Consider the following 17,759-nt stretch of genomic DNA (forward strand, 5'->3'; position numbering starts at 1 on the left):
CTAAATGTGTAGGAATAATAATCTGATTGTATGTCTACTGTCCTTTGTGGTTTTATTATTATGTATTTCTTGACAATAATATGATATATATATATATATATATATATATATATATATATATATATATATATATATATATATATATAATGTGTATGTGTTTGTGTGTGTGTATGCTTTCCTGTAAAGGCACCACATCAATATTTATTATAGGCTACTTGCCACTTCATAATCAATCAAGAAAATTGATGCATTTATACATTTTTGTTCTTTATTAATTTATACACTTCTCTATAGCAATATAATCTTTCACATTTTGAACAATGTTCAAAGTTTGTATTATTAAAGTTGCAATACTTTCCAATACTCAAAGACATATTACCTAGACATATCTGTAGTAAACGCTGATCGATACAGATTTTCATTATTATTATTTTAATTATTATTATAATAATAATTATTATTATCAATAAAATCACATCTTATAAACTGATATATTTTACAAGAACAAAAAATGCTGGCTAGCCGGCCTTGACTCTTTTTGTTTACAAAGAACGTCCTGCAGGCGGCGTGTCTCATCTTACTTTCGACACTCCCAAACCCCTCCCACTCACGGCCCCCCGAGCTACGCTGAGTCAGTTCGTGCCACAGAGAGCTGCACAGCCACACCACAGAAGGTGTGATAACGGATTCAAGACTACTCGGAACACTGGAAAAATGAGCTCAGACTTGTTCAAATGTATTGAACGGTGGTCAGACTTAAAAGTACAGCTCTAAAATTTGTTAACGGGCATTAAATGACTATAAAAGATTTTGCAGATGTTATAACACCAAATAGGAGATATAATTATGCAATATGTGTTTATATCGTTTGTATTTTTATCTGAATTTAGCAAAAGGTGGAATTGAACTATTTGCTTAATTAAATTAGCTAGCCAGTGTTCGTCTCCTCTCTTCTTCATTTCCAAAAGAAGCACACAATGATGCTGCATATATGTTGTGTACATTGTCAACAATGAGCCATGATATGCCAAACTTCTTTTGGGTATCCATGGTTTTTCTTTTTCCCCTGAGTTGACTTGCTCGCAACAACATTGGGATTCAGAATCTCCGAACTGAAACTTCAAAGTTCTGAGTTGTCTTGAGAGTGATTTTGTTGCTGGTGAGAGAGTGACACGACTTGCGAGTCAGCAACTCCTCCACTCAGCTGCAGCTGGCCACTGTATGAGGGGGAGGGGCTTGTTGAGGGCTCAAGGAGGAGACATGCAACTAGTTTAAAGGGGTAGTTCGGAATTTTGGACATCGGACCTCATTTCCAAGTGAGCCAGTGTGTTATTAATCATTGGAGACCGTTTTCAACACTTTTCATTCAGTCCTTCTAGTTGCAGAAATCGCTGGTGCTAGGCTAGCGCAAGTCGAGGGGAACTGCTAGCCTGCCATTAAAAACTGTTTTAACCACTCCACAGTACACCCGAGGCACACCAATTATAACGCCAGACCATCAATATAAATGTCTGTGTTGATAGAATAATGTTAGAAATAAAAACTACCCTTGCATCGCATTGCATTTAGTTTATAATCCCTGTAGATGGAAGCAGGCTACGGCAGCGGTGGACTGATATTACCTGCAGTGCGCTTCTCTGTTTACGTTCTGCTGTAGTGAATTGGTTTCTACACCGGAGCAAAGTGAAATTCCGCCGCTGCTTAGAAAGTAGTCCCTCAAAATGTAATGCGATCATTGCAACACAAGGATAGTTTTATTTCTAACATTATTCTATCAACACAGACATTTACATCGATAGTCAGGCGTTATAATTGGTTTGCCTCGGGTGTGCTGTGGAGTGGCTGTTTTTATTGGCAGGCTAGCAGTTCCCCTCGACTTGCGCTAGCCTAGCACCAGAGATTTCTGCAACTAGAAGGACTGAATGAAACATGTTGAAAACGGTCTCCACTGATAAATCCACACTGGCTCACTTGGAAATGATCCGAACTACCCCTTTAATGTGATTGAGTCTTTTTACTGGGTGTGGCTAAATCATACACATTGCCACTTTAAGTAAGTTTTCTGAATCACAGGATATTTATTGCTGAAAGTCACTGCAAAAGGTCATCTATATCATACATATTTGTACACTGGACAATCATGGCTAACTAAGGCCAAAAAACAGATGGAATGGGAAGTAAAATATGTTTTATGTTATTGTTCATAAAATCTGTTCATATGTTAGATTTGTCATGTTTTTTTTCAAATGGACCAAACCTCAACGTCTACATTGTTGTCAACAATACATTGTCAAGTGTTCTTCCTCATAATTTCTTCCACCAAGTTCAAAAAAGCTAAATGCTGTTTAAACAAACAATCCGGTCGTCATCACGCTTTCTTCTGTTTTATTGTATATAATATACTTCCAGATGATAACATGGGCAATGGATTAAAAAATATAACTTGTTTAAAGCCACTCAAGAAAAATCCCTATTACTAATATGATCCAAACTATTGAACACTTGATTGGTTGATTTAAATCAACCAATTATAAAACAGCCAATCGGACGTAAGCTTATTTGATCTCCCTTAATCTCTCCTAAAGATTTGTAGTGCTTTTTTCAGTGCACATTATTCTGCTTTTACTAGCCTTTCTCTTAGACCTGATGGTCCCTCAGGCGGACTACTTGTTGAGGTACTTGGCCACCATGTGGTAGGCCCAGAGGATCTCTGAGGCAGGGGGACAGGTGTGGGAGAACTGATCCTGCTTGTAGGCCTTGTCCAGGTACTGCGTTAGACCCGGCAGGAGGCTCATCCGACTGATATCCACACCGCGGTACTTGATACACACCGTCTGGGAAGGGATCAGAGACGCTTCAGAAATAAAGATGTGATATACTCAATAAATGACATGAAACCCCACAACGGCGTTAAAAAAGAGGTTTGAAGATTAGGGTAAAAGAGGGTAATAGAGAGATATCTATACCCCCTCTCTAGTCTTTGGATTGGCACCTAGGGGTACCAAACCAGCTGCTGATGCTGTAATCTGGACTGATGCTGAATGTGCTGATGAGTGACAGTGTATGTGTCTAAATATGTGAATGTTTCTGATTGTGTAGGCACTAAATGATCAGTTGTCTACATGTTTTGTGTGTCTAATCATTATTATTCAATTATTTAAAATGTTTGCTTGTATGTATGTTATGACACCCATTGCCAGGAAGGAGGGACCTCCCCACTCTGTGCTACATCTCAAGATGTCTTCCTTGCTAATAAAGGGAGTTTCTTATTGCCCTCTGAGGTGCTAGGGTGAGGGGGGTGTCATAAATAAATATGAAGATATGACCGCAGAGAGTACTGCGGTAAGAGACAGAAAGCCAAAGTGTGCTCCATGGGGCTTCCTCTGCAGACCTTGACTATGTTGAGCTTTGGGAGCAGGTTGCAGTCTGCCAGGGTCAGGGCGTCTCCGTCCAGGTAGGCGCGGGAGGACTGCCCTCCGCTGGGGTTCTTGTCCAGCTCGTGAGGGAGGGGGGTCAGCAGGTAGTCATTCAGTTTCGCCAAGGTTTTCAGGAACTTTTTTTCCAGCACTGAAAGGCACATTGAGGATCCATAGTGCCATGAAGTCATCTTGTTTGAACATACGCTGAATGTTATCCCTGAGCCCTACCTAGTGTGATCCCTGAGCACTACCTAGTGGGCTTTCAACACTAGTGTACCTAGTGTATTGAATGCACTGTTTTCATTTGGAACGGATGAGAAGGAAATATGTATTCAAATACAATTTTGCACTAAATATGCTTTGGACTTTAGGTTATTTATTTGATTTTATAGGCTGTGTATTCATTTTTCAATGATTGCCTTTCATCCCAAGTGAAAAAAACAAAAGTATCCATGACTATGTTCACATCCATCCCATTATTATTATTCCATGTATAATTCCATGCTACACAGAAAAGCAAGAGCAAATCAGATTGGGAAAAACTGAAAGGATGTGTAACATCCAAGTAGTGGTTGTCACATATTGTATTTGTGTTGTTTTTTTTCACATCCTACAGACTGTTTTGGTTGTTGACGCGCATCAATAATAAACAGAGCACCTCAATAGTAAAGTGACCCTTTGTGTCCCCTTTGACTTTGTTCCTTGAACACTAAATCAAAGCCGAATGCTGGTTAGGTTACTACAATGAGGTGACTGTCTGTGCCTGTCAAACGCCACCAACAACATGCTTCAGGATAAACTTTCTCTTACTGTCGTTCAGTCCGGGGTTGGGATTCTTGATGTACGCTGAGAATTTAAGAAAGATGTCATCGCCAGCCGTGTTGGACTCTTTGTATCTGCAAGCCAGTTTGGGGTAGCTGCCAGGAGAAACATGAGGTATTAGTTTGTGTGTGCTTATGGTTGGAGCTCTTGAATTCAAAGCTCTCGCGGTTCACTTTGTTTGAGTGCAGGACGGAAACTCAATGGACCAGAGCGTGTCCACGTTGTGTGTTTAAACCCACAGCGGCGGTGACAGCGCCTGCTCCAAGAACTCCTCGATCTTGTTGGTGTCCGTGCGGACTTCCCCGTTGAAGACGAGGAACGGGGGTTGGGAGCCCGGGGCCACGTCCTTGAGCACCTCAGGGGCCCTGTGAGGAAGACGTCGGAGACAGAGAACGACTGTCAGACACAAGCAAACACAGCTTGTTCTAATCACCGGGTGAGTAGGGAAAAGTCTCACTCCCAAGATCAAAATAGGTGTCAAAGAATTGTATAAATTAAATTAGTATTCTATAGAAATTTTTGAGAGAGTTGAGAATGAGTGATCTTTTTTCTGAATTGTTGTTTTCTTTAAGAAGAAAACAATGCGTGATGGAGTACATAACAATTGCAGTATGGTTAAAAAGAGCATTAGCATAACTCTCAGTATTGCTTCTCACTGTCTGACTTTGTGAGTGTATTGCATGCTAGCCTGGTCTGTTGCTTGATGTTTTTTCTTTCAATTTTAAAGACAATAAGTGATGACAGAGAAAGAGAGAGTGGTGAAGAGGAGCAGGAGGAGAACATGTGGAGGAGACACAGGACTCACTTCATGTCCACGGTGGTAAGTCTGAAGGTCGCACCCTTCAACCAGAGAATCATGAAGATCCTCTGAGAGAACGGACAGTTTCCCACACCTGCACAATCATCACTGGCCTGATGCACACGCACGCACACACACACACACACACACACACACACACACACACACACACACACACACACACACACACACAGACAGACAGACAGAGGCATAAATGTGTAAGAATGATTAATGGTGGACTGGTTACAATTTATGTCTGTGTGTGCTTCTTGGTTTTGTTTCACCATTTCAGTAAATCTCACTTTCCGGTCAAATTTGGTTTCCCTTCGCGTTTGTTCCCAGAAGTTAATTCGGTGGCTGGTTGTGTCATTTAGCTAATTGCTCGTGCAGGTGGGTATATAAAGCCCAGGGAGAAGAGGCCTGATTTCCAGCAATGTCCTGCAACTCAGTTTAGTTTCTGTTCTTTCTGGAGGTACTGAATGTGTTTTGTATTTAATTCTCTCGTGTGTATTTCCGTTCTCAGAAGTTGAAGTGCAAGAAAAACATCCCCCCTTCAGGTGATCTGCATATGGGTGTTGTTTTTTTCTCCACTACTTCCTTGTAACTAGTTGCTAGGTAGCACACTACTATACATGACTGTTTGACCATGTGCGGCACTGTGTTTTGTGTAAATAAAACAAATATCAACTCGGACAAAGACATTATTCCTGGTTTAAACAAACCAACCGGCCGAAAGACTAATAGACAAATGAATATTTATCTTAACACATAGCATTTCATCCCATGTATTAACATGACATATTTCCATAATCTGTCATCTATGAATCTCCCGAAAGGTTTTTGAGACATTGGCATGTAAGGTATTTTGTGGGAGGAAACGCAGGTAAAACTGGACAATCGCCCTGGTTACGGCTCTGTGTTTCTGCTGTTAAAAACATCCACACTTAGTGAGTCATTCCCCCTTCTCAATTAAAATACATGTGTTTCATAATGCTGCTATTGAACTGCCACTGAATATATCTAAAGAAAAGTCGACCAAATAATAACACAACAAATATTCTGCTATAGTCAACAATAAAGATACAATTGAAACAATTCTAATTATATTTTTGAGCCATATCATGCTGCCAAAGCATAAAATAAAACCATAGAAAACTTCTCACATGACAATATCTTTGGTTCTTATGCAACTATGTTTGAGGTAGCAGTTATTAACACTTTGTATTTGTATTTGTATCAATATATATAAGGTAGGCCCCCTACCTTTATAAAGAGTTCAATCTTTGGGGGCTCAGCCATCTCTCTCTCCTCTCCCTCGCCCTTTGGACTCAACAACTTTGTGTTTCCTGCACATTTTTCCAAAACCACAAAACTGGAGTTCACTGTGGGATTAAACACACAATACAACAACAGAACCACCACATGAACAACCCCAAGTGTACTTACTTTGTGTGTCTCTTTGACCTAGTGACATGGTTGAAGTCTGGTCAGCTGAAACTAACCGCCCCGACAACACTCGATTCCCTTGATGCCAAGAGGAGGATGCAACACTTCGTAATTACAGTGCTCTCTCTCCCTCTCTTGCTCTCCCTCTATCTCTCTCTCTCACTCTCTCTGTGTCTCTCTGTGTCTCTCTATTGCTGTCTGTCTCTCACCACACCTGTCAAGCTGTGCCTGTGAGCTCACACCCCCTCCAGACTTTCCAGTTAGACCAGCAGATCTGGATATCTCCTCCTTTAGCCTCCCTGCCTGCTAACACATTCTCTGTCACTCCACTGCTCTGTATACTGTATCCATGAGGTCACAGCGCTTTCCTCTGCTCCCTTTTTGGCCTCTCCGGCTACCGTCTCCCGCTGAAGATTGGATTGTTCTACGTAGGGTGGAACCCTAATTTCACGTGTAGAGAGTGTGACCTTAGGCGTGACCTTGGGTGTTACCTTAGGCGTGACCTTGGGCGTGACCTCACGTGACCTTCAGGGCAGTGAGTCCTCAGGCGGCCTAGAGTGAAACCTGAGCGATTGATTAATATCAATAGAGGGAACAATAGAAGAGTGACTCCTCTGACCATGTGACCTGACACATTGTCTGTTGTTGTTTTAGTGTTTTCACTAGCGACGCTCAAACTGGTCATAATAGAGCAATTGAATCATACACACACACACACACACAAACACACTGTGTTTGTGTGTGTGGCTGTCACCATAAGTATATTCCTCTCTGTATCTCATTGAGATGGATCCGCAGTGACCTCATCCTGGAGCTTTGTCTGAGCAAGGCTGTGGACGGCGTGTCTCATGTGAATTAGAGACAGGGAGCCAGGAGAGGAAGAGAGGGAGAAAGGGAGGGCAACACATTGCTCTTGTTACCAAGTAACCAAGAGCCATGTGTGTGCATGCAGGGATCGAAAGTATTGCAGTGCAACCCAGGGTAGCTGTGTGCGTCCCAGCTTCAGTGTAGTACTGAATTCCAGTAGGGTGTGTGATGTGTGTGAACATTGCATTTAATGGTGGGTTTGAAGTCTGGAATACACAAATCACAACAAGTGTGCCATAGATCAATTCTGATTCATTTGAGCATATTTACATCGGAATGAGTTGTAAAACAAATGACAACAAACATGGCGAGAATATGTAAGCAACCGTTTTAATTAAGCAATAGATCACGACGGCTGTGATATACGGTCATTATACCACAGTTAAGGGGCGTTGTCCGTCCCGACGCGCGGAGGGACGGCGACCCCCTTAACTGTGGTATAATGAACGTATACCACTGACTGAAGTGATCTATTGCTTTTATAAAACAGTTACGTAAGTATGGCGAAATGAAAGTCATAGACACCCTCAATTTTGAAAAAGCTAGAAAGTCGGAAAAGCATTTTTTTTAACGAATACAAAAAAGTAGTCCCTCCTGGCTGCCGGCAAAGTGTACGGCGGTTGCTATGCAACACACTGTAGCGTCCTTCAGAGAGAAGGCTAGGCTACAGACGGTAGCTTGGTTCGCCGGCAATTTAGCCTACTATCGAGTTCACTCACCGTGTGCCTATAGTTCAGTATCACTCCGCACCTAACTTGAACTGTTGTTTATTTATATATGAAAGCAATAGCATAGTTCACTGAAGCCTAAAAATATGTTGATTGCTGGAGAGGGTGGAAATGTTGTAAAGCAATAGGCACACGGTGAGTGAACTCGATAGTAGGCTAAATTGCCGGTGAACCAAGCTACCGTCTCTAGCCTAGCCTTCTCTCTGAAGGACGCTACAGTGTGTTGCATAGCAACCGCCGTACACTTTGCAGGCAGCCAGGAGGGACTACTTTTTTGTATTCGTTAAAAAAAATGCTTTTCCGATTGAGGGTGTCTATGATGTTCTCATTATACCACAGTTAAGGGGCGACCCCCTTAACTGTGGCCACAGCCTGTCCCTAGACCACAGCCTGTCGTGATCTATTGCTTAATTAGAACACACTTGAATGCCTTACAAATAAACAATAGGCAACAGTAGTTCAATATTTACAACTAACATATATTAACACAAATAATGTGATGTGAGGTGTTTATGTCTCCCCTCTTTCATTTATTCAAGTGTTTAGTAACATTGTCTCTTGCACAAACTGATGTTAAAATTGTGTGGTTGTGAATAAGCTGCACTGAACTTACTACCACCAAAAGCATCACTATCAGCATACATGAAGGATATAGGGTTTTTGAAGAGTTTCCATAGCACAAAAAAAACTAGTTTTGTTCTTACAGTGCGAGCCCCCCCCCCCCCCACCTCTCTTTTCTAAGAACCATCTGTATCCTGAATGTCTTTCATTGACAGATCCCCTTCAAGTGAGCATGATCAGCATCTCTTCTGAAGCAACACTGCTGCAACATTTCTGCAACGCTTCCGATTTCTTCAGTTTTGTCCAACTAGCATGGTCCTCTAATAGTTAATACAGAAAATGACGAGTGCTTTAATGATGAGTAACGCATTATACCAAATGTGCCAGCTTAGTACATCTGGAGTGAAACCAGACAGACGGAAAGCCCCAAGTCAGAAGTCAACCCAAGTGTGACTGTTCTATCATGGTAACGAAGATGCAGATTGGACTAGAGGGTCTCTGCTGAACACTGGGGCATTTAAGGCTCATGCCTCATCTCAAATGTCTAATGATGGTTGGAAATTGATTGATTTATTGAACAATTTCTCATTCAATCAGCAGATGCTTTTAGCGAATCTCGAATCACGATACACGTCACTTTGGAGCTTAGGGCACCCTGGTCAGGGATGCGTACAGGTCAGGTCATGGACATAAGGATTTGAGATCGAACCCAGAACCTTTGGGCTGGGAGTCGAACACTCAGGAAGGATAGTGTCTCTTAGACGTCTATAATTACCCCTAACCCCAACATCTATCCAGACGACCAGATGTAACCCTTGACCTATAGCTCTAACCCTAACCCAGATGTTCAGACCTAACCCTGACCCAAACCCAGATGTTCAGACCTAACCCCAACACTATCCAGACGAGCAGACCTAACCCTAACCCCAACCCAGATGTTCAGACCTAACCCCAACCCAGATGTTCAGACCTAATCCTGACCCAAACCCAGATGTTCAGACCTAACCCCAACCCAGATGTTCAGTCCTAATCCTGACCCAAACCCAGATGTTCAGACCTAACCCCAACCCAGATGTTCTGTCCTAACCCTATCCCTCTATTTGAAGATGCTGAAGATGAGACACTATGATGTGATACTATTATGACAATGTGATACTAATGTCCACTAATATAGCCAGTTGTTTCCTACACTTGAGCCTAAAACAGCAAACTAAAAAGAGACCACTAACTAACATCATGTTGGATTCTATTGGGAATTTTATTGATTCGGTTGGGTGGGGACTTTTCTAGTCAGACGTGTATTGGTTCCTCTTAAACAGTACACTCATTCATTCAGATTGTGAAGAAATTCGCCCACATCCTGGCTCATATGCTTACAATTGTCCTTCTCTTCACTTCACAGAACTTTTCAGTTGGTTTTGAATTGAACAGGTATAATGTTAAATAAAGAAAAAATAAAATAAAGAAAAAATGTGGTGCAAGAGGAACCAAGCCAAAGAGTAGCATACACAAGATTATTCAGCAGATAAAAAAAGGGAAGGAAATATACCTTAAAAGGCAGAACAATCACAGAGAGAGAGAGAGAGACAGACAAACAGACAGAGGAGAGAGAGGGTTTCAGACTGTTGAAGAGGAAGTGTTTTCACCCGCTTAGCAGAACCTGGAAGAGAGTCACCAAGACCTAACTGTCAATTTCAAAGATCATGACAGTTAAACACTAAATACTAAACGGTCGCCGGTGTCAGTCAGCAGCCTGTTAAGTGTTGACCTCGGATCAGAAGGACCTTCATCTCTGACAGGTTAGTGTGGGTAAAGTGTGTTGCTGTAGTGTTGTTTGGGGGCCACGAGGTCCTTACTTCAAGTCATGTGTTACAAAAACAATTGACATAGTCATGGAGGTCTGGCATTACTGGGACATTTCCCTTGGAAAGTATCAATCTAAATATCAAAATACATATGTGATGTAAACCTTAAGACAAAATGTTCATAAATATGAGAAATCTTTGTTAAAATAACTTTAAAGATCAGGACTGTGTGGGGTGTCTACCTGGCTTCGACCTGCTTCAAATAATTGTTTACACAGAATGCTATGTTGATATATATGGTTATTATATTTGCACACACATTTAAAAATAGATAATTGGGATTTAAACTCGGCTGAACATTGGACAGGGTCAACATGTTGCTGAAGGTCGCTGACCCGATGACTCTGAAGCCCCTCATCGGTTCGATGAAGAGACTGCTCGTCTTCCTCCTCTGCCTCCCTCTCCTGCTCCTGCTCCTCTGTGAATGGTGGAGGCCGCCCGAGGCGTGGAGAGACCCAGCCCCCCGCATAAACATCACCGTCCTGCTGTGGCACTGGCCCTTTGGCCTGCCCCTGGACCTGGGAGGGGACGTGTGTCTGGAGCGCTACAACGTGTCGTCGTGCAGGCTCCGGTCCAACCGCTCCACCTTCTCCACGGCGGACGTGGTGGTCTTCCACAACCGGGAGCTGGTTCAGGGCCGGCAGGCCCTGCCCCGCGACCTGCACCGGCCGCAGGGCCAGAGATGGGTCTGGATGTCTCTGGAGTCCCCGCCCAACAACGGAGACCTCCGGCCCTTTGCAGACGTCTTCAACTTGACCATGTCCTACAGGAGGGACGCGGACATCACCATCCCCTACGGGAAGATGGTGCCCAGGGGACCGGGAGACGGAGAAGAGCCTGTCCTTCACAATAAGAGCATCCCCGTCTGTTGGGTGGTGAGCAACTACAGGCCGGATCACCGCAGGAGCAAGGTGTACGCTCAGCTCAACGACAGCATCCCTGTCATGGTGTACGGACGCTGGAACCAGAAAGCCCTGTCTCCGGGGGACCTCCTGCCCACCATCTCCCAGTGCTACTTCTACCTGGCCTTCGAGAACTCAGAGTCCAAGGACTACATCACGGAGAAGCTGTGGAGGAACGCCTACCAGTCGGGGGCCGTTCCGGTGGTGCTGGGCCCCCCGCTGAAGGATTACAAAGCCGTGGCCCCTCGCAACTCCTTCATCCACGTGGACGAGTTTGCATCCATTGGAGAACTGGGCAGGCGACTGCGAGAGCTGATGGGCGATGAGGAGAGCTATGCCCGTTTTTTAGGGTGGCAGAAGTACTGGCGTGTGAAGCAGTACACGGACTGGAGGGAGAGGCTGTGTGGTATCTGTTCTCAATATGACAGCTTACCCAAGCACAAGGTTTACACCGACCTAGAAGCGTGGGTGTGATGGCGTGTCAATGAGTCGTGGTTGATTGTAGACCACAAGATAACTGTTTTCACAGTATAAGAATCCTGTGTTTTTCCACATAAGTAGCAGTACAAAATTAGTACTGCTACTTATGTGAAGTAAAATTGTACTTCATAATTAGTACTACTAATTATGAAGTACAATTTTACTATGTTATATAAAATGATACATGAAAGTTTAACTACATAAAACGGAATATGAAGATTCAGCCACGGCCATGTATTTGTTCATTCATGCAAAAAACCTTAACAAAATTAACATTTTGTTAATATACTTTGACAATGTATGGGTAAATGTTCCAATAAAGTATATTTTATAAATTGAGAGCACAAGCATTCAAATTCAAATTCAAATTCAAAGCATGAGGCCTCTTATCTCATTAGCTACACAAGGTAGCGCTGCAACACTGATCTGAACACATCTTAGCACGGCTTGTGACCTCAAACCACAACAAGATGACAGATTAGAAAGGGACATCAAAGTGGAAGTGATGCCTTTCTAAAAATGAGTTGCAGGAACACCTCGTCAATCCAGGCCAGTGTTTGGGTAGTTACTACAACACTAAAAGTAATTAGTAATTAATTGATTAAAAGTTACTTATTATTACTAGTTACTTCTGTAAATTGTAATGAGGTGACTTTACTAGTTACTGCATTTGAAAAGTAACACTACTTATTACTTTGCATTCCCGTTTCTTAATTTACTGTGTAGATACATGGACAAACATCATAGCCCTATGATCCCTTAGTGTTTATTGTATAAATGTATACAAAATGGCACATAACACCATATGAAAATGGCACATAACACCACTAGAAAATGCATTTCCTGCAGAAAACGCGTGTAAAAGTGTCTTCCTCTCACCCTCTTGCAGGCAAGAGCAGCCTTCTCACGTTTAAAACTAATGCTGCCTATCATACCTTCATACCTATCCAGTGCACCGTTATTCCTAAGTAACTTTTGTTGTTGGCGGACCAAATGTCCGCGGTGGTGTACACATGATCCATGGACTCGAAAGTTATTTTGAGCTCCGATTCCATGTCGGAATAACCAGTAGTACAGGTAATGGGAAAATGTTTTTCTGTCGGATGTTGACTTGCGCGTCGCGGGTATTTTATCTAGTATTTCTAAATCTGGGTTGCGACAGTTGAAAGACACCTGTCGCCTGTGTCCTTTCGAGTTATAAACTGAAAGTAGTGAGAATATCACCACAGGCCGAAACCCCCAGTCTCCGCTCCTCAAACCGATCGTTATGATAGGCTAACGTGCCGAGGCAAGCAGCACACACACAGCACACGCACCACTTAAACAGATCAGAACATTACACACAGGCAAACACGGCTTGGGTAACGCAAGAAAGTGCGTTCCTTTAGTCTAATAAAGTAGTGTAGTTACCGATATTTTTTTGTGTAATGCGTTACTTTACCCCAAAAAAGTTATTGACACTGTTTCCAACACTGATCCAGGCCAACATTTTGCCGTTTAAGTGTACGTAACTTATTAATTAATTCAAAGAAGAGCAATCCATTTTGAAATGATACCTTGAAAAAATGCATTTAATTGTTTGGCGCAGAGACAGGTGAAGTATAGGGCACACACAGACAACACTGGGTGGGCTAGTTTCAATAAATTACCATGTTGCAGTTAGAATACAGTCACAAGTATTGCAAAAAAAGGAAATGTAACATGAAAAGGTGTGTGAACATGTATACCAGTTACAATATATTAAAGACTTCTGGTGGCTAGTCGGGCAAATCTGGATTTGGTCAATGTAGGCAGACCAACTAGTAAAAAAATAATAATTCAAGTGTGTTTGCATAAGGCACTGCTCACACACACCAAATAGCACAGCTAGTAGATGGCTAAATTTCCTCTAGGTACTCCTGAGTTCTGTCACTTCAACTTTGATTGCTTAATGTACAATAAACTGCTGGGCCAAATTATATTCAACCAAGCTGTAGACAGTTCCTTTTAAACAGGCTGTGGCCACTATAGCGCACCCCCTTCCCAGTCTTCATTTACATACCAGTAGCCAAAAGTCTTTGGCTGATGAATCATGGGATCTTTACCGACAGCACTGCAACAGTCCATTAGTCATTAGGAAAAAATATATCAAGAAGTCTTGAGATACATTTTAGTTGTCGAGAACTTGTTTGGCCAAGATACTCCAAGCAGCATTGCATCCGAGAACAATATACACCCTTTGTACCCGAATTAAGGTCAAAAGCCATAATAACAACAAGCATGAGTTTGATTAGAAACACGCCAGTTTTGTGCAGATTAAGAAACAGACAGTGGATATTTGGTGAAGATAAAATCACTTTGTTCAAAATGTTACATCCTCCCAAAAGGAGAATTTTATTACAATTAACCTGGTCGAAAAGGAAATTCAAATTTCATGTCCTAGGTTTTAACATTTTAGAAGCTGACTAATGGCAATTTAAATCATTCATTACCAATATAATTCATTGTAGGGGTGTTCTTTTCTTAAATCAAGCCATCTTCCAGGAAATCCTTTTCACAGCTTTTACAAAAAATAAAAACATTTAAAAGCCGAGCGCATATGAATCTTCCCTCGATGAATTTCTTACTGTAGTTTAACCAAATGAGAACAGAGACCACTCAGAACACGAATGAAAGACCGTGGCAAAACCTCCCACTTTCAAAATGACCGAAAAAACACTAGTACTGGCTCCTTTGGAGGACCAAGAAAAAAAAAAGAAAAAAAAAAAAAAAAAAAGGCACAGCGGTGCAAATACTTGACTGAGGTAGCTGTCCAAAAGTGATCAACATCCAAACGATGACGAGTCTTTAAGCTGCAGAACCAGTTTCTGGACCGGGTGGTCAACAAGCCCTCTCGCACACGAGTCTGTTATGGGACCTCCACTCTCCCCCCTGAAGGGGAGGGGGGGGTTACCCCATCACGGGGCAGAGGCGATTGTTGTTTTTGGAGAGGGAGGGCGGTCTATCCGGTCAGGTGGCCCACCAGTCCGGGGTGCAGGCCCTGCTTGAAGGCGTCGGAGCGGTGCAGCTGGGGCATGTAGAGGGTGGGCGGGGCTCCCGGGTACGGATGCCCCGGGTACCCCTGGCCGGGCAGCGACGAGGGCATCATGCCCATGGGAGGAGGATGAGGCGGCGGGGGGCTCTGCTCGTAGTACTGCCCGTCGCACTCCTCTTCCAGGGGCAGAGCCAGCCGCTTGCCCTTCTGCCGGCGGTTGCAGAACCACACACGGACCACCTGGGACGGGACGAGCAAACACGGGGTCAGGTCGGGTTAGTGGGTGGGGGGGTCCGCGCTGCGCTTCCGTTCATAAAAAGGGTTTGTGGGGGTGGGGGGGGGCTTACGTCTCTCTCGAGTCCGAGGTCGTCGGAGATGTGCGTGATGTCGATGGTGTTGGGCTTGGGACACTTGATGAAGTACGACTCTAGGGCCGAGCGCACCGTGCCCTCCAGGCTGGTCCTCCGCTTCCTCTTCCTGGTGTCCACGAAAACGCGCTCAATTTTGTACATCTGAGGAGCAAAATACTGCCAACAGTCAGAATGTTGTTTCACACCATGAGAGTAACTGGCTTAAGAAGGTCCAAGGGTATATTCTTGTCCGGTGGCCCATTAGGTGAACATCACGTATGGTATGGTAAAAATGCTTATTCAAATATCGCCACCAGATGGCAGCATTTAACCACGCCATCACTTCCAAGCGAGACTTCGAGGGTAGGTAGGTCTACTATTCTAAACAGGTGAATGCAACGAATGTGTAGGATTAGCATCCAGCCGCCTTTTCTTCCTGCAGCAGGGGAAATGCAAAATGTAGGCCTAGCCGTTGGTCAAACTCACATCTTGAGGATTATCTGAAGTCTCCGCCTCGTTCAGCCACCTCTGAAGCAGCGGTTTCAGCTTGCACATGTTCTTAAAGCTCAGCTGGAGTGCCTCAAACCGACAGATGGTGGTCTGACTGAACATCTTGCCTGCAAACAAACATTCAAACTTAAAAATTGTACTGATGCCTCGGGGGGAAAATACAATCAAAAACATGCAAATAAGTCGTGAAGAGGTAATACAATTAAATGGCACGCATTAACAAAAACATTTCAGATGGATTCGAGCCAATTAGGCCTACCGTAGAGGTTACCGAGGGCGAGACCGACATCCGCTTGGGTGAAGCCCAGAGTGATCCGTTTGTGCTTCAACTCTTTAGCAAACTGCTCCAGTTCTTCCGTAGACAAGTTCTCCTGTAAATAAATAAAAGCATAGCGTTTAATGAGTCATCCCGTGTAGAAAAACAAAATGCAACAGTTTTCCCGACACGTTGCACCCCCCCCCCCCCCCCCCAAAAAAAAAAAAAAAGAATCTGGTCAAACTAACTTTACCTCTTCCTCGGAGTCACTGCACCCCCCGCTAGAGGACCCACTGCTGCGGGTCGGGGCAGAGTTCTGAGCCGGAGGAGCGGGCACCACCTGGTTCGAGCTCCCGTTAAAGAACGCGTTAGCCGGGACTCCGTTGCTCGGTGGCGAGGGGGAGAGAGACGGAGAGGACGCGGACGACGTAGACGGGTTTTGGTTAATGGGGTGTTGCGTGATGTGTGCAAGACCCGGCCAGAAGGACGGGTTCCACGCCGGGGAGTAGTAGACACCGTGGGCCATGGGCGCGGAGGCCGCGGCGGTGGTGTAATGCTGGGCCTTTATCTCGGCGGAATAGTCTTCCTCTTGTTCCTTTTCGGTTTTGATCTCAGGTATGGGCAATTTTATCTGTTCCCTTGTTTCAGCGATGGGAGGACTGAGGTTGGTGGGCTGGTTGGTCGCCGTGACCCCGGGTACCTGTCCGGTGTAGTCTGTCGCGGCGAAGGGATACCAATGCTTGGGTTGGCCAAACTCTCCAGTTTGTAGATCGGAGGTCCTGTAGTCCCCGGCGACGTGATGGAAGGGGAAAAATGTCTGCGCCGTGGTCTGGGCGATCCCGTTATAGGTGGCCTTGTTGAAGAGGAGACCCGGGTCCTGGAGGACGCCGGACGGGAGCTGCAGTGACCCGGCGGCGTTGCCCATGTTGTCCTGCCCCATGGTGGGGTGGCTGTAGAGGTTAGCCCGGCTGAAGTCATACGGTCGGCTGTTGCAGTCAGAGGCCGGACTCTGCGACCGGTCGGACATCCTCTCGACCCTCGGGCGAACAAACCGCTTCACGCTCGACAATAAATGCTAGGTACGGCTACCGGTGTTTCGTGCTCATCGGTTAAACTTTTACTAAACAAATCTAAACAGACAAAAAGTCGTAGTGGCAAGGATCCAATAAAAGTACTTGAACGTCTTCTCCAAGATTGACAGTGGGGGCCACACTTTAGGAAGGTGTGAAGGGCTTTCTGTGTCTTCTGCCTTTAGCTTCGGGTCCATGGAGCGGAATAATCCACCGGCCGCATCACCTTCAGAATGCTGGTCGGTGTGTGTGTAGTTAGGAGTGGCTCCACAGGTCCTCCTAATCACGCGTACGGCTGTTCGAGATTGGATGATCTCGTCTCCCATTGGCCAGCAGTAATGGTTGATGGTGAATTTGTGAATGACCTTGAGTCCTCCCCACATAGTGGGCGTGGTTTCCCCACTTGCTTTTCTCAGTTTTAAACGTTTTCTACGTAGTCTATAGGTTATAACTTCGATTAAAGACTATTAAACCACTTCATTGATTGAACCAGTACGCACCATACATGTTTTCCACTCATATAGGCTGTGAAGGAGTTAGGCCTATCATTTAGTCATCTTATTAACAATGCTAAACAGCCACGAAATACATATAGCAACACTATGACTGCAGTTCGCCTCATGCATGCATCCTCATTATGCTCAGTTTGTTTAAATTATGCATCGTAAAGG

At 44.2% G+C, this 17,759-nt stretch overlaps 3 protein-coding genes across 4 annotated transcripts; 1 reads left to right on the forward strand and 2 right to left on the reverse strand.

The window, feature by feature from the left end:
• Nucleotides 1-2,663: 2,663 nt before the first annotated feature.
• Nucleotides 2,664-6,514, reverse strand: clic3 (chloride intracellular channel 3; the record flags this gene model as incomplete). The annotated part of the gene is made up of 7 exons (XM_084486953.1): nucleotides 2,664-2,834; nucleotides 3,392-3,567; nucleotides 4,230-4,336; nucleotides 4,481-4,606; nucleotides 5,047-5,153; nucleotides 6,304-6,386; nucleotides 6,487-6,514. 7 exons carry the CDS (start codon nucleotides 6,512-6,514, stop codon nucleotides 2,664-2,666), a joined length of 798 nt encoding a protein of 265 aa, XP_084343079.1.
• A 3,802-nt stretch (nucleotides 6,515-10,316) lies between these two features.
• On the forward strand, nucleotides 10,317-11,883 carry LOC311367731 (alpha-(1,3)-fucosyltransferase 7-like; the record flags this gene model as incomplete). The annotated part of the gene is made up of 2 exons (XM_084486544.1): nucleotides 10,317-10,441; nucleotides 10,815-11,883. Exon 2 carries the CDS (start codon nucleotides 10,822-10,824, stop codon nucleotides 11,881-11,883), a length of 1,062 nt encoding a protein of 353 aa, XP_084342670.1. The 5' UTR covers nucleotides 10,317-10,441; nucleotides 10,815-10,821.
• A 2,986-nt stretch (nucleotides 11,884-14,869) lies between these two features.
• On the reverse strand, nucleotides 14,870-17,045 carry pou5f3 (POU domain, class 5, transcription factor 3; the record flags this gene model as incomplete). 2 transcript variants are annotated; one of them, XM_084486259.1, is made up of 5 exons in its annotated part: nucleotides 14,870-15,142; nucleotides 15,250-15,414; nucleotides 15,739-15,869; nucleotides 16,022-16,130; nucleotides 16,272-17,045. In XM_084486259.1, 5 exons carry the CDS (start codon nucleotides 17,043-17,045, stop codon nucleotides 14,870-14,872), a joined length of 1,452 nt encoding a protein of 483 aa, XP_084342385.1. The 2 variants fall into 2 exon arrangements, with proteins under 2 accessions (XP_084342385.1, XP_084342384.1); XM_084486258.1 differs by having other exon boundaries at nucleotides 16,022-16,133.
• Nucleotides 17,046-17,759: the final 714 nt, after the last annotated feature.

Source organism: Micromesistius poutassou, assembly GCF_964030765.1.
Source record: "Micromesistius poutassou genome assembly, chromosome: 22".
NCBI lineage: Eukaryota > Metazoa > Chordata > Actinopteri > Gadiformes > Gadidae > Micromesistius > Micromesistius poutassou.